This window comes from Trichoplusia ni, chromosome 2 (assembly GCF_003590095.1).
Source record: "Trichoplusia ni isolate ovarian cell line Hi5 chromosome 2, tn1, whole genome shotgun sequence".
In the NCBI taxonomy this organism is placed as follows: domain Eukaryota; kingdom Metazoa; phylum Arthropoda; class Insecta; order Lepidoptera; family Noctuidae; genus Trichoplusia; species Trichoplusia ni.
In genome coordinates this window covers 17,292,331-17,308,856 of record NC_039479.1, presented here as the reverse complement: position 1 = coordinate 17,308,856, position 16,526 = coordinate 17,292,331, and the positions used below count along the sequence as shown (strand labels likewise).

Below are 16,526 nucleotides of genomic sequence, written 5' to 3'. Positions count from 1 at the left end.
AAAAAAATGTTAACGTACATCTCACGTAAATCCGTTCGAGGTTCAGTGACACTGACTTAAATAGTGCATAGTGTGCATACTCCACAGTTACATTTCTCATTAAAAACATTAAATACATACAGAGCGACAGTTAAGTTGAGTGCGTGATAAGATAAAACGCAATCTCCGAAGCGTTCGGAGGTTCATAAAGTTGTTTCCAATCATGTGCGATGCAGTGTCACAAAAACATTTCGAGATGGGTGACGAAACCGTGGCGGAGTTAGAGAAAATTAATGTTAATTTAACATCAACGAAAGAAAAAGAATTGTGCGAAAATAATGATGAGTACGTCAATCAAAATCAACGGTCACCGTTTAGGAGACAGGTGTGTTAAACATTTCAATAAAATATAAAAAAATAGTGTTTTTTAAGTGTTCTGTAATTGAGTGTCTGTAAAAAGGTTTGCGATCCGTTGTACAATGGATACAGGTTTGTTTTTAATTATTTTCTAAAATGATTAACCCTCACCCGAATAGCGCGTGTTAATGTAATATAGCGTCCGGTACTTACACTGCGAAGGTCTATGTATGCAGTTATTACTGAAGTTAGTATAATTACAGTATTTAAAGTATGCTAATACTGCGAAGAATTTTTCACTACTTATTGCTATTAATTAATGGGTTTTAGACAAAAAATAACATTAAAATTCGCAGTATTACATTACGAGTAATCTTTCTACTAATGTGCCTATTTACTTTATTGTTTAATTAGTATAAAAAACAATAAACTGTACAAAACGATTCTCAACTTTTTTACTTTCCAATTTATTTTTATAAACGCTAAGGTGCTTATTTTAATCATACAAAAATAAAATAATTCTGGTGGCAAATAAAAGAAAGAGACGAAACTCACCGTAAGGTCGAATAAATACATACGTTTTTATTTATTTTATTAACCAACCTAACGAGTCAGTGACATATTTAAGGTAGCATTTTTATTTGTTGGTTAATCTTGAAATATTATATTATTTAGAACTACGAACAAAGGTACATTTAAAACTGCGCCCAAAATAATTATAGAGTTATAATGATTTAGAATGAAACATTAAACTAATTTAATAAAGAGCAAAATATAATGAAATGCATTAAGGATAAGTAATTTACATTAGCAACGAGATTACTCGTGTCAAACTGGTTTGTCTATTTATCATTGTATATCAGTCCGGACACGTGTCACACAGATATTCTAAATATTCTTAAGTCTGCATTTATACAGAAATGACATAAAACTTTTTTGAATGTAGGTATGTCTTGATCTATGATCAAATTCAAATTAAACTTTATATTTTCATTTTTAGATGAAACGCATTTTTAAAGCATAGCGGTCACGTAATTTTTCAATTAATACAAAGACTGACTAATTATATACAAAAGAGTTGAGATACTTTCTTTAGGTTTTTAGTTAATATTAGTAGGTATATATGGGCTTGTGTATGAAGGATTGCAACGCATTGCCATACACCGACACAAAAACGCGGATGACGTAGCACGGCGGTTCAGGTTTAGTCAGTAAAACTCTGGTAAAAGTCTAACACTACCCATTTCCTCCCCCGAGGGAGTGGGTGTCCATAAGGATTCCCCCGCCTTACCAAGAAAAAAGGTATATATGGACTTGTGATAGAAAATTTTGGAGTCTGAAGTTTGAAAAATTAAAATACCACATTGGAAATGAATTTCTTATTGTTTTTCTTTTCTCACATTTTCATAAAACATATCAAGTTTTGTTTTTTAATAAACTAAATAAATAACATTGGCTCAATGTAGGTACGATGATCTCATAAAAGTCCATTTACATTAGGGTATTCTTGGAGGACAGGTCACATCGGCAAATCCCACGCAAATTATATTAAGATAGGACCCAAGATCTTGGTTATTTTCGTAACATAAGCATACATTTAGGTCTAAAGCTGTTAATTTATTAGTTTACTCCTATAAAAATAATATTTTTAATCCCAACGCAAAAGAAGGGAAGATAAAGGTTTGACTGCTGTGTCTGTCAGTGGCACCGTAGCTCTTAAACGGGAGAACCAATTTGGATGCGATGCTTTTTAATTTGTAAACAGAAATGTGATGTTTTTTTTTAACCATGGATACAATTTGACAAACCTGTAAATAAACAAATGTGAAAGTTAGGACAGGTTGATATTTATGAGCTCACACTAGACGGTTTGACATTGTTTTTTTCTATTTATTGTATATCTCGTGAAATTATATTGAATACGTTTATATATTTTGTAGATAGAGATCAAATGAGCACGTTAACGCAGTTTATTCTTTTTATCTAAATTATGTAAAATAAAAGATTAAATATCCCATTTTTAGAGTTCCGTATGTCATTAACCTTGATACATGAAGTTTTACATAAAATTAAAAAATCTCAAGTTTAGGATTCATGTTTTATTTGGTGGAGAGTATCCTCATTTTCACTTCGGCGCCAAAAGGTAGTCTGCAATATTTTAGAAAGGAGTTTTTCGCTAATAATTGCATTGTATTTAAAAGTAAATCGAATGACAACAGGCGCTATATGCATACTTATAACACACTTATTGTATGACGAAAACGACCTTGAATTAAAAACAAAACTATTTTTAAAATTTATCGGCCTTCTGCTAATTTTGATTTTTTTTTTGAATAATTATCAACGTAATCAGCGTACTTTGTACATGTAAGTTATCGGTTAATTAATTCATAATGACTCATTTTATCTAATGATTTATCTTTTGAGAATGTTGACCCACAAAAATTTCGTGTTTTGTTTTGTTTTGGAAATACGTTTTTGAAATAAAAACACGTGGCAGATACGAGGTTAACGGGGTATTGCCCGGCACTGAATCAGAGCGATAAATGGACGGTGGACAAAAATTATTATTTGCGCCATTCATTGTTTCCAAAATTATTTTAATGGTTTGGTTAAAATAAAAAACATCTTACTCGGTCACATAGTACTTATGATAATTATGTACACTTTAACTATTAGGGTCCAAAGGAACGTTAAAGTTTCGTAGGTACTGCATCCTAGCTCATAACAGATGATTTTCAATGGATTCATCATTGGCCTAGTCTTTTCCCAACTATGTTGGGGTCGGCTTCCAGTCTAACCGGTTTCAGCTGAGTAACAGTGTTTTACAAGGGGCGACTGCCTATCTGACCTCTTCAACCCATTTACCTAGGCTATACGATACGCCTTGGTTAGACTGGTTGTCAGACTTTTCAAGCTTCTTACTACCAGTAACGACTGTAATAGATGTAGGAATAACAGCCGGGACTCACAATTTAACGTGCCTTCCGAAACACGCAGGAACCCGTTATGACAAAGATGGTCAACCATCTACGGACCAACCGCGTCAAGCGTAGCTTCACCTGTGATCGACTTACTTATACGGTTATAGCTTAGCCACGAGACGAGAGATGTTCAATGGATTATGGACTATAAATACTCAATTAATCCCAATCAAATTAATGTCGATACAGCACGAACTATACGTATACTGATCCCATGAAGTGCAACCTGTCTCCGCATATATTGTGTTACTAGCTGTTGCCCGCGACTTCGTCCACGTGGTTAGAAGATCTTGAACCGTTTTCGCAGCGCACGCAACGGAAGTCCTCATAGATAAATAATTTTCCCCGTTTTTTCCACATTTTCCATTGTATCTTCGCTCCTATTAGTCGCAGCGTGATTTTATATAACCTATAGCCTTCCTTGATAAATAGTCTATTCAACACAAAAAATATTTTTTTTATTTTGAACCAGCCGTTCCTGCGATTAGCGCGTTCAAACAAACAAACAATCGAACAAACTTTAGCTTTATATATTAGTATAGATTTGTCTTATTAATTCAAAAGTTCTTAATCAGAACTCCGGTCGAGTCCGAAACTAGTCGGGCGATTCCGGTAACCATTCTATACTATTGCATCACCCAACTACGATTCCAAGTTGTTCTCTTGGCTTCCTGCCAAGAGAACAACTTGGAATAAATTCGAATAAACATACGATTTTAATTCTTATGATAATGGAATGAACGTTCAAATTTCATATATATATATATATTAAGTAATATCAGCGTTATCTGTTTTATCTAAAGACTTTTTGACGCTTTTATGCCTGTGCACACGTGAGAATTTTCTGAAAGGTCAAGTGTGAATCGAGTCATGTACAAATATCCGCATTTAGAAGTTAATTAAAATTATATAAAAAAAAAATATCACACTATTTCGTATTTAATAATTGTACCAGTTTATAAATGTTAAAGAACAGGCCTCCTTCCATAAAGGGAATGTTGGAGCATTGATAGCCAATCTTGTTCATATTTGTTTTTTTTAATGTTAAGCGATTTCTGCCCTATTTTAGGATATTTTTTTTGTTTATGGACAGCCACTTCCTTGGGGACTCTTACAGACGAAACCAAAACCGTGCTACGTCAAGGCCTCCATTCTATCCTACACTTTAAGGTTTATGTCTTTACGGTGTTTTTTCGTCAAGTAATTGTGATGTCCATCTTATTCGGGATCGTCTTCCTTTCTAGATAGAACCCACTGGATACATACTTCGGCGAGTTATCGGACAAGTGACAAACGTGTCTGGCCAAATTCCATTTTCGAATAAAATTTATACAGAAAATAGTTGTTATTTGGACAATATCTAGCCTAATTATTATTAATAGTGATTAGTGGTACAGCAGTTATTGAATTAGTACGTACAACTGCGTGCATGACGGTAAACATTGCCGATTGCTGCATTTCCTAAATGGTTTTGATTAACTATCTTATTTATGACTGTTATAAATGCTTTTGATGTTTTTATCAAATGATATTCGTATTACAGTGAAACCGTACCGATTAAATATTTAAGGAAAACTGAATTCTGTACAATTGCAGGTTCAATATCAACGTTCTTGTTGATAACAGTTTTGGGTTGTAAAGGGATTACAGTGTCAGGCGTCATTTTGTATTTTAAAGATAAAATGAATTTTAGGATTTTCACCGTGACGTATTTTTTACGTTGTTGAAGAAGAATCGTCAAATGTTGATGATTTTGTTTTTTTACACACTTCAAATGTTTTGGTGTTTGTAGGTCTTTAAATAGATCAGTGACGATTATAAAGCCTGCCTAGAAATACATAACATGGTATTTCACATTATCTGTTGAGACTATGAAAATTAGATAAACTTACGTAATTAATCTAATGCATGTTTTGTTTACTATTACAATAACGTAGGAAATGTAAACACGTGTATGTCAACATTGTGTGTAAAGTTCAAAATTCTGTTACAATGTATTTTATGTTACTTACGCATGTGTATTGATAGTAGTAAACTAAATGCAACAAGAACATAAATATGGCTTTAAATACCGTTTACTTAATTTAATAACCAATTGATTAAGATTGATCACTTATTGATTTTATACTAATTCGTGTACAGTAGCATAAACCAATTGATTCAATTGCTGTAATGAAACACTCTCAAATCCCTCTTTTTTTGAGTGGCAAATCATCAAATGACTCTTTCTGCTTTGGGTCATGCGGTAAGAAGAGTCAGACTTTTACTGACTGAAACCTACCCATGTTCCTTTCTTTACCTATGCTCTGGGGCCGTGGTAATCCTTTCGGACAATCCGGCTATTCCGGCAGGCATCAGCTCTAATGGGCTCCGTAATGTAATAGGCCTTTAGAGCAATGCTCATCGCGAAGCACAATCTTCATCGTAAAGTTCGATAGGACCCCAAAAACTTCAAATAAATCAGCTATTTCAAAACGTACATACATATATTCTGCGATCAACCATTTCAAAAAGAATTTTATTTTCAGGCACTCATCTCATTCGGAGTATTCATGATGACCCTCGGTGCTGGCTCTACATCGGGCATTTCCGCAATCCTAATTCCTCAGCTACAACAGGGTACACAAAAGTTCTCAATAGAACTGGTATCATGGGTAGGTGTGTACCAATCAACTAAGTAATAACGAACCAACTGATAATCTACCCCCAAACCCCAAACCCACTCGTAAAGTAATATTGTTAAGGTTGTGGAAGCAAGATGCCTCTGTACATAGAGTAATGCGCCATCACGCTTTTACGACAACAATAATATTAATTTCAGAGGTAACAGTAGGCCCTTTAAACAAGATCTAATCGTGATTTTTTTTTCAGCTGCCATATCTTCTCTCGCTCTGTTCTTCGGTAACCTGATGTCTGGATATTTAATGGACAGGTTTGGAAGACGACTGTCCAGTTTATTACTATCAGCAACATTCGTCACTGGATGGCTGATCATCGGATTTTCAAACAACGTGATGCAGTTAATATTGTTAGGAAGATTCATCACGGGTCTGTGTCAAGGATGGCTTGGACCTCTAGGTCCGGTGTATGTGGGAGAAATAAGTGCCCCAGTTCATAGAGGACTGTTTCTTGCTGCCTTATCTTTGGGAATTGCCGTAGGAGTCTTTATGTCACATTTGTTTGGTACCTTATTCCACTGGAGCTTAGCTTCCTTGCTATGTGGATTCTTCCCCTTAATTGGTGGTATCATACTCTACTATGCTCCCGAATCGCCAGCGTGGTTGGCTTCCAGAAACAGAATCGACGAATGTGTTATCTCATATCAATGGTACAGAGGAAAAAGTCAAGAAATGAAAACAGAATTAGACAAGATGCTTGCTGATATAGCATCGAAGAACAGGAATTTGAGTAAAATGCAGATTCTATCAGCGAATATCAAAAAGCCAGAGTTCTTGAAACCTTTAGGTATTATGACAGTGTTCTTTGTAATAACGCAACTCTGTGGAGTGAACGTAATATGTGCGTATACCACGGATATGGTTGAAGAGCTTCTTGGTAGTGGATCCAACAGCTCTTACACTTACGCCGCTATGTTAAGTATAGATGTACTGCGATGTGTGTCTCTAGGAGCGGCTTGTTTATTACTCAGAAGATCAGGCAGAAGGCCATTAGCCGTATTCAGTGGTGTCTTCACATCATTGTCCCTGATCGCTTTAGCCTTGTACTTATATCTATTTAACACTGGTGTCATCAAATACTTGTCACCATTTATATCTCTAGGTTTAATGGGATTCTACATTATTGTATCTAACTTAGGTATATCTCCTCTACCATGGAATATGGTTGGTGAACTGTTTGCTGTTGAAACGAAGGGATTGTGTTCAGGTATCAGTGTAATGATGACATCTATTGCATTCTTCGCAGTAGTGAAATCAGCGCCCGCCATGTTCTTGAGTATAGGTCACCATGGAACTTATCTATTCTATGGTATTTCTACTTTCTGTGGCACTGTATTCTTGTACTTCTGCCTCCCTGAAACGAAAGACAAGACTTTACTGCAAATCGAGGAACACTTTAGGTACGGTAAGAAAAAGGAGAGCAAGAAAGATGCCGCTAACATTTAGTCGGAATATGAAATTATCGTAATAGGAAATTGCTCATATAAGTGTGATTGTGATCTCTTTGATGTCATTGTTCAGATGTCTCTGAATAAACGAGAAAATAAAAGAGGACTATTTATGCTTAGTTTATAGTTATTTATGCTTTTGGAAAAGTATTTTAATGTAAACGTGTCAGTAGTAATGTGCATGGCTGTTATCAATTGAGTCTATTGAGGTCCACTGGTGGACATAGGCCGCCGTTAAGCTGCGACACAACCTGATTGTTCAGCTAGCTACCTGTTTGTTCAATCTTAAATTTGTTTGTGTGTTCAAAACAAGTAGGTATCGTTAATACAAGAGTCCAAGACAAGATCATTTCCAAATACATTTTATTTTACTTTAAATTATTGATTTAATTTAGTCTAACCTTCACAATGGTGATCACGGACAGATAACAAACGTGACTGGTCAAATCAAAACATATTTTTGTCTCGAAACACGTTGAATTCGTTTACACTCACGAATATATTTTCTTGTCAAAGAATGAAAACAAAATAAAGTTTTGTGAAAAATGTATGATGCTTATCTTCATATTTTACAACTAATCAAAATCTGGTATGTAATATTTATGTGAAAGTTTTGTTAAATAATAAACCTTTAAAATTACCATGCACATTAAGAATTTTGTACATTAATTAATAAGATAACAATTTTAAATTATGTAATAGCAAATGAATACTATGTATTAATGTGATTTAGTTAGCTTAATTAGATATTTAAGATATCGGTGGTTTGTTTGTTTTGTGATTGCCTCAGTAAACTATGTTTAGAGTAGTCTCTAGTGTTTAGTAGTTCCCTTTGTGGTCAAGCAATTACAACCAAAACAGGCAACTTAACGAAGAACAATTTTCTGAATACTGCCTCCCGAGAACAGGGGTGAGATTATTAAATTAAAGGACCTGAAAACAAACGAGTAATTAATGCTACTTTTTACTGTTAGATAAATTGGATATTAAATTACTGCCAACACATTTAATTGTTTTATTTCGTTAGACATGATATTATCGTAAACTTAGATGTTTGTCGTAATAATTTAACTAACACGAAATATATTATACCCTATTTGGTCTTTATTTCATTAAACAATAAGGCTTTTAACGTAAACTTGCAAAGCAACTGTATTTTTATATTGTGCAAGGAGAGCTACAAAACGGTAGCACTCTATCATTCCCGCTAGAAAAGTTGCCATCAAAGCGAGACCTTGCTATATCCGTTGAAGTGCACCATCGGTATTCAGATTTAGACATCGTAGTCTCTCATTAGACCAAGTCTTCCCGCCTTACCTGTAATATACATTTCCTTATCTTAAAACTATTTCACTAACTTAAAGACTAAAGTATCTGCTTTAGACAATATTTGTGTCTTACTTAAACTCTTAAATAATATCAAAATAAGCTTGTATAACTACACGATCGATTGTGCAACATGTCAATAGTTCATTGGCATATAATGATTTCACAATAATTGCGAGTCTGATAAAAGTTTTTGTACCTATACTTTTTACATTGCTAAGTAACCGTTTAGTATTGACGTAGCTATTGTTTGTAAATAGGGTAGGCGATTGGCTGTGAAAAATAAGAATCTATTTACTTCGTCGGTTGGATAACATACACGAAGTTTTGCTTGGTAAAAATGAGGTTAATTTAAAATCAATTTTGAACCTTAGACGTCGGAGTCCCTGTTTTTGGTTAGTAGAGGGGTAACTTTGTAGGCATCTACCTCCTCGGGGGAGAAAGCGGGTAGTGTCAGACTTGTACTGACTAAACCTGAACCGCCGTACAATGTATCCCACATTTAGTCGTTGCGCGGTGATGCATAGCAATTCATTACGTATCAGGCGTCCCTGAAGTAAAACATGAAATCATGCGAAAATGCATATTAAAATTATCGTTTCTTCATTATTATAAGATTTAAGAGAAAAGAGGAACTCAGAAGGAAAGGAACAAGGAAAGGGAAGGAACACAAATTAATAAACAAAACGCCGAGTGTCTGTTATTTTTTTCAGAGAAATTACATTTTATAAAATTTCTGATAACTCTTCACCAACATAATTATCGTGTAAATAAAAGATAGCTGAGCACTCGTCATGCGTAATGTTAGCTATCACATTGTGACGCCTGCATTAGCATTATGTACTTTAAGTTAACTCTAGATAGGGAAAGACAAATAAATCAAATGATTAAGCGTATTTACACATATTAGCTGTACTCGGAATTGGCTTAAAAACGTGCATTTTTCAAACAATGTAGTAGCATGCTGCATTTTCAATTAACGTAGTTTGTTACAAATGTGACTATGTAGTGAATTTACATGAATTCTGAAAATTAGTCATGTAACTAATATTATTAACTAGCTTTTGCCCACGTTCCCACCCTCTAGAAATCGAAGATAATCCCATGGGAACAAAAAATCGGGATGAATTATCCTGGTTATAAACTATCTGTATATAAAGTTTCGTCTAATTCCGTTCCGTGATTTTTGGTGTGGTCTCTCATGCGTTGAACGGACCAAATACAACCTACAAAGGGGGTTCAGGAGTTCAGGGTACATTTTTTTAAAACAAATGAGTGCTGCTGGATAAACTCTAATTGAGGAAAGTAATCTCGACTGCGTGAATAGCCGAGTGGCTGTGGTCACCAAGATAACTGTTAAAAGAGTTACGGGTAAGAATAACTAATTGAAGGTCGTACATGTTTTGTATTAAAAATAGTAAGACATATTAATTATTAACCAACTTTAAAAATAACATAACAAAATATTCTCCAGATACACAATAACCACTTAGGAGTGTGATAATTAAAGAATACATCCATGAAATCAATACATTTATAACTTACTGTTTATCGCGATTAAGGTTATTTTTTAACCAACTTCGAAAAGGAGGAGGTTATCAATTCGTCTCGATTTTGTTTGTAACCTGAGAACTTCGTACTAGGCGATCTGATTTTGCGTGAAATAAGTGCTTATTGGTCCCAAAAAAAATTAGGTTGGAATCAGTAATTTTAATTACAAGTAATAATTAAGTTCAATATTATGTAATTTTCAAAAAGCGTTAGACTCTGAATTTAGTTAAGTGTCCATGTTAAAATAACATCATACACATATTAATGAGTTTGCGTTCAGTATTTACATTCTTATCTTTACGGTAATTTTTATCGTACACGTTTGACGTTAAATTATGCTTTACTTACCACACAATAAAGATATTCAAAGCCGCTAGATAACATTGAATATTTACGGCATTTACCGAAACGAAGAAACCCGACCAAAAAGTCTTTATTTGGATTAGGCAGTGTTCAAACATACGTGCATTGCAGTTGCAGTCACGTTATATATCATTATTATGTAATTTAATTATATCGGAAGAGTTTTCATTGTTCTACTTTCTACCCACAAAGCGGAACTAATGAATTGATGTAAGACGTTTAGTGTGAGGGTGTCCATCGATGCACCCCGCAGTAAAAACACAGGGTCAATTTCACAGTCGGGTAACGAAGGTTAAGTCGTAAGTCGAACACAAGTGTCAGCACGCGCCACCATCTTTAATTATCGACTCTTCCTGTATGCCACGTGGTGTAGTATAAGATTCGCTACATCTGCGAAGATTTTTTTCCAATTCAGGTTCCCACGTTGGTACGCGACATGTTCCCGGACAAAAAACTACTAGGAAGACATCTGGAGAGTGGCTGCTATTTATAGAGCTTGAGTGTTTATGAAGTAAAGTGTGAGGAACTTGTTAATGAACATGTGCGGTTGATGCAGCCCTTACGATAATGACATACGCCTACATTCGATTGATGGATTCCATATTCAAATGCAGATTATTAGCTGCCAGTTGTTCGACGTAATTTAAAAAAGGCCAATAACAACCCCACCATTACCTAACTCTAAAGTTATGCATGCATCAACAAATTGCCTTTATTTTCATGTCAAGTAGTTCCTGTGCTTTAGTTTATTTTATCCCGTTTTGTGGTGCTTGCATATCATATCAACATTAAAGGGCACGATCGAGTTCAAGCAGAACGAATATTTTAATAATTTACAATAGGACACGTGGCTGAGCGGAAGCCATGCACGTGCTGTCAATTAGAAATGGAATAGATAGAAAAAAAACTTGTCTAGTATTTTATTGAACCCTTCTAAGTGGGAGGAGTTGTTACCGGTAATAATGAAAGCGAAATCGTAAAAATAACCCTCTGTTTGTTGAGCGAGTTTAAAGGATCGGAATAGTTTACCTTTTACTATACTATACTTAAAATTCTTAGTGTATTTTAACGTCTTTTATTTCTTCAATGTCACCTTAAAATTACATAACTTTCACTGATAACATCAAACGTGATCTAGTTAGATTTTGATATCATTAGGGGATTTAGATAGCCAGATAACTGTTTAACATTGAAGCTAATATTAGGAAATCGATCAATGTCCAATTTGTCAATATTTATTATACGATACGATTTTTACTTTACGTTATTTACAATTTATAGTATACCAGTAGTGTCTCTCTATAATTTTATCTTTCCTGCCCATTAAAAAGTTGTCTGTAAAATATAATTAACGTTAAGGTCACTGTTGCACCTCTACACCGCATACATTTAATTTCATTGTAAATTGTGTGGTATATATTTTAGAAGTTTTTATTAATTAAGTTCTTTATTCACGTATTCGGCCGGATTTTTCTCGTTTTAGTTGAAATTTACACGTATTTTTCATTGCATGACAATGCCATGACATAGAGTTGATCTAATATTGAAACTGTTCATCAAAGACACAACCCCATTGAGTTTGTTTAACTGTTACTAAGTATTTGTCTAATGCTTTCATCACAAAGGAATGTTAAAAGTATATTTGAAAAGTGAGTTGTTTTCCAGAACATGACTAATTTTAACATTTATTATAATATACAAGGTGTTAAGACAAACGTCGTAAAACTCGTCCTTCTTAAACTTGTTTATAGCACCTAAACGGTACAGATAAGAGACTAATCTTGGCAAATTTACCTGAATATTAGACGCTTGAATCACTATCATCTTATTAAGGTAAAATATAGGTATATAAGGAAGAACAAAAATGGCGGTGACATGTTGACAAGTTTTAGGGGTCTTTTTGAACAGAGCCAGATTCCGTGTTATTCATTGAAGTGTGATAACTTTTCATTAATTTACTCAGTACCTACTTATCCAAATTATTACTGTCTCTGAAAGGTTTTTGGTTCAGATCCCGGCACACAATAATAACTCTTTAAATTAATGTTACTATGACAACGTTATTATAACTAGTTAAAACGGTAAAGGCAGGTGACATTTTTCAGACGTAAGTAAAGACACCTCAGAGGCCAACGGAACCCAGGTTGCATATCAGCCGTACGATACAATAAAATACCATTTATTCTGTTCCACTACGAATTCATTGTCTCTTATATACACAACAATTATAGAATCAATAGTAATTATATTTACTAAAGGCGAGATAGACAAAGTCAAACAAGTGGCAATTACCGGCAACACATGTTAGCTGTTAGGGGTAAGGTTACGTGCACTGTATTATCAGACGATGCATCACTGATATTTTATTTACTATTACACATGTCTGCAACATTTATCTCTTATTCAATGATTCATGCAGTATTGACAATTGTGTCAATGCCTGTACTATCAACTCTACCAGTACGCCTGCTTCTGTTGTAGAAGCGAGATGGTACTATGCCGAAATTAGCGCCGTCTCGCTTCCGCAAACTCAAAAGTCCCATATTCAAAGCAGATGCACATTGTATCAAGTTTGATATGGAAGTGATTTCATTTCGAATGAGTTGAAAACAAATGACTACTCATTTGTAAATATGCATGATTAATACATACTCACAATGACACATCAGTTTTAAAACAAAGTAAATTAGAAACTCCTTGCATTTAAAACTAAGACATGTGTTCTAATTTCACGTCTTTCGTTTTATGGTGAATGCATCCTCTTTCGCCATTACGCAAGTAGGTTAAATGTATTACAAGCCTAATAAAAAGTGAATAGGAAAACATTATCAATTTTCCATTTAAGATCAATTTCTATCACTAGAAAGAGCGAGAATAATTCAAGCCTTGCAATATTATTTCTTTCCTTTGAAGACAGGGAAATCACATTTCTTAAAATTTGCAAATCTTACTATACTTTAACCTTATAACCTATAACCTTAGTTCAATTAATAGGTTAATGAAACACAAACAACATTAGAATGTCACATTAGTGCTTACCAGGTCTTTGAACCCACCTCGAGATTACTAATCAGTGAATCTTTGGATAAACACGTCGTATTTGGAAAATTAATGATCTCCTTTTGTAATAATGCCAAAGATCCATTTTGTGATTAAGAACTCGTTCAGAGATATTACTAGCTTACCCGGCATATGCATTCAAAATTTTATAAAAATCGCTGTTTCAGAGAAGTGTTTGGACCCTTACGTTGTGAGACGTAAATTTTATGCAAAAGGCTAGATTTTGAACTTTGTTTAAAAAATTAAGAGTTTACAGTGATTTGAAATCTCGTGTCTTGTGACGTCACTTTTTATACTGATGTTTGTAGCAAAAACTACAATACTTCAGTGTTTTTATCTTCCTAATTTTGTAATGAAGTTATTAAAATGAAAAATACGTATCCAATATTTTTTTTTAATTCTGTCTGCCGCAATAAACAGATTTTTGTTATTAGATTTGGTCAATTACCCTATTGGAGCTACTCTTAGAACTAATAAATTCATCAGAGCATCTGGGTTTCGAAGACACGTCCATCACTTGACTGGGTCTCTCTTATCTGGACTCATTAGATTATGTGTCACGTTTACAGTAAATATTAACTAAATATTCCATTCGAGATATGATACCCAAATGGAATTATTTGCTACCGCAGTGCGTCACGATTTTTTTTTAATTTAAATTCTAGATGCTTGAAGGCCATCTTCAAATGTTAAGGAGTTTTAAAAAGCTATAAAGGTATTGTGATATTGGTGTCGAACTGTAGCTTTTGTTAGTATGTAAATAAAATTGAAAATTGTACACTAACCTTCTTTACCTACTTACACTCGACAATTTCAAATAAATTTATTCAGTTTTCATTGCAACAATTGGATCAGCTGATATAGAGTCACGTGATGTTTTGACAGGTTTTTCTAACCAAAAGGACAGTCAACAAGTTTCCTTAATGTCAAGGTTAAAGTTTATTACCCTTTTAAATTTTTAACAGAAGTTCGCGATGCGAAATTTCATCATAATTTGCAATTGTTTGTATTATTAGGTCTAATCGGTATTGACCAATATAATAATCTATTAAGCAACTGTTTACCAGTGAACAGTGAATTATTATGAAACATTCCTCTGATTATAAACTAACATTTAACCTATTAATTGTACTTATTATCTAATTTCAGTTATTTAATTATTGTGAAAAATGCGAATTGCTGTTTACTATAGGCGTATGGTCGCCAACATACAAAGTACGAAAGTTCAATGATTTGAGGAGGAAAGACAAAAAAAATAGTGTGTTTAACTACAATGTACAGCAAATTGATGATGAAAACCATTTCTTTGATTTTCAATATTTGAAACATTTCTAAGCAACATGATAATGAAATAATTTCGAAACAAACTATCATCTAACAAAAAAGTTTCGTTATCAAAACATTGTCATACCGGCTGTTAATTAATATGTAATTAGACTTGAAGGTTAAGCCTAAAACTTGTTTATAAAGCGTAGCGTTCACGTTCAGTGGTTGTTTATTGAAACACGTGCCTGTGTCTATAGGAAGTAAGGTTGACATGCAGTTGCTGACATGTGCGGTATGCTGGCCGTGATTCCGGCGCAGGGGTTCATAATAATATCATGCTTGCATTAAAAAGATAAAAATTAAAGACCCCCAACGGTAAAACTTTCAGCCCCATAACTTTTTAATGGCTTCACTCCACACTTTAAAATTCTCCTTTGATGCAAAACTAAATTGAAATCGCTCCATCTATTCGGGAGCTATGATGCAACAGACAGATAGACTGGACACGCCAAGTTTATAACAATCGTCTTCTTGTGCTGGGGTTTACAAAGACGAATGTTGATATGCTTGTTACTTATATATGCGCAAATAATTGCTCGTTTCTTTGTTCTATCCTATTTCATCTATCATATTTACTGCCATTTCAGGGACATCGCTAATTTTTTACCAAAATACGTTGAAAAATTTAAAAGAAGTAATTACGGTCTACAGCAATGAGGATAATGATGCGATGTGGAGGAAGGTTAAAAAAGAGAAATGTATGAAGGTAATAAATTGTGTACCTATCTATTAAACTGTGGGTATCACCGTGGGCGCAACTATTTGAAAATAATTATGGATAACAACTTTCGTGAGACATAATAACGGTGTATAATTGAAAATCTCTTAATTACTCGATTTAATTGGGATATTGCACGATACAATTGTAATGAGCACAGTTAGTATTATTTGTAATTATTGACAACAATGAAAGTGTTGTCAATAATTACAAATACCCACAGCAATGTTAACGAATAATAATTTAATTATTTAAACATGCAATCAGAAACATTTAACCTATCGCTCCAATTCAATACTCATAAAGACGATTTATGATTATAAAACAATATGATATCACAATGAATAATATTTAATAATATCGTTATTGGGGGTCTAGCAAAATTATATAACTGGATACAAAAACGTGTCAATAATTTTAAACCCATTCTTACGGTTCCGTATCTAAGGAGTAAAGATGGATCTCTATTTAAGGGCCCACCGTCTGTCCATCCGTCCGACTGTCAGTCACCCTCTAGCGAATTTAAAGCATTCTGAAATTATGATTCATTTGTGAAATCCAAACGTAATTTCTACAGGATGGGTAATAAATGTCCTTTGATAATTATTTTATACTATTCAAATGACATTTACAATTAATTAATTGTGACTTATCAGGACACAAAGGAAATCCATATTTATACATATTATTGATTGATGAGCACTCGTCACTTTTATGCTAGAGTAAAAACCAGAAG

General features: G+C 33.9%; 1 protein-coding gene across 2 annotated transcripts; it reads left to right on the top strand.

The window, feature by feature from the left end:
- The first annotated feature begins 41 nt into the window (after positions 1–41).
- LOC113508474 (facilitated trehalose transporter Tret1-like) lies at positions 42–8,451 on the top strand. Of its 2 annotated transcripts, XM_026891540.1 has the most exons (3): positions 42–364; positions 5,849–5,978; positions 6,192–8,451. In XM_026891540.1, the coding sequence occupies exons 1-3, from the start codon at positions 203–205 to the stop codon at positions 7,442–7,444; spliced, it is 1,545 nt and encodes a 514-aa protein (XP_026747341.1). In that variant the 5' UTR covers positions 42–202; the 3' UTR covers positions 7,445–8,451. The 2 variants fall into 2 exon arrangements, with proteins under 2 accessions (XP_026747341.1, XP_026747343.1); XM_026891542.1 differs by lacking the exon at positions 42–364 and having other exon boundaries at positions 5,889–5,974.
- Positions 8,452–16,526: the final 8,075 nt, after the last annotated feature.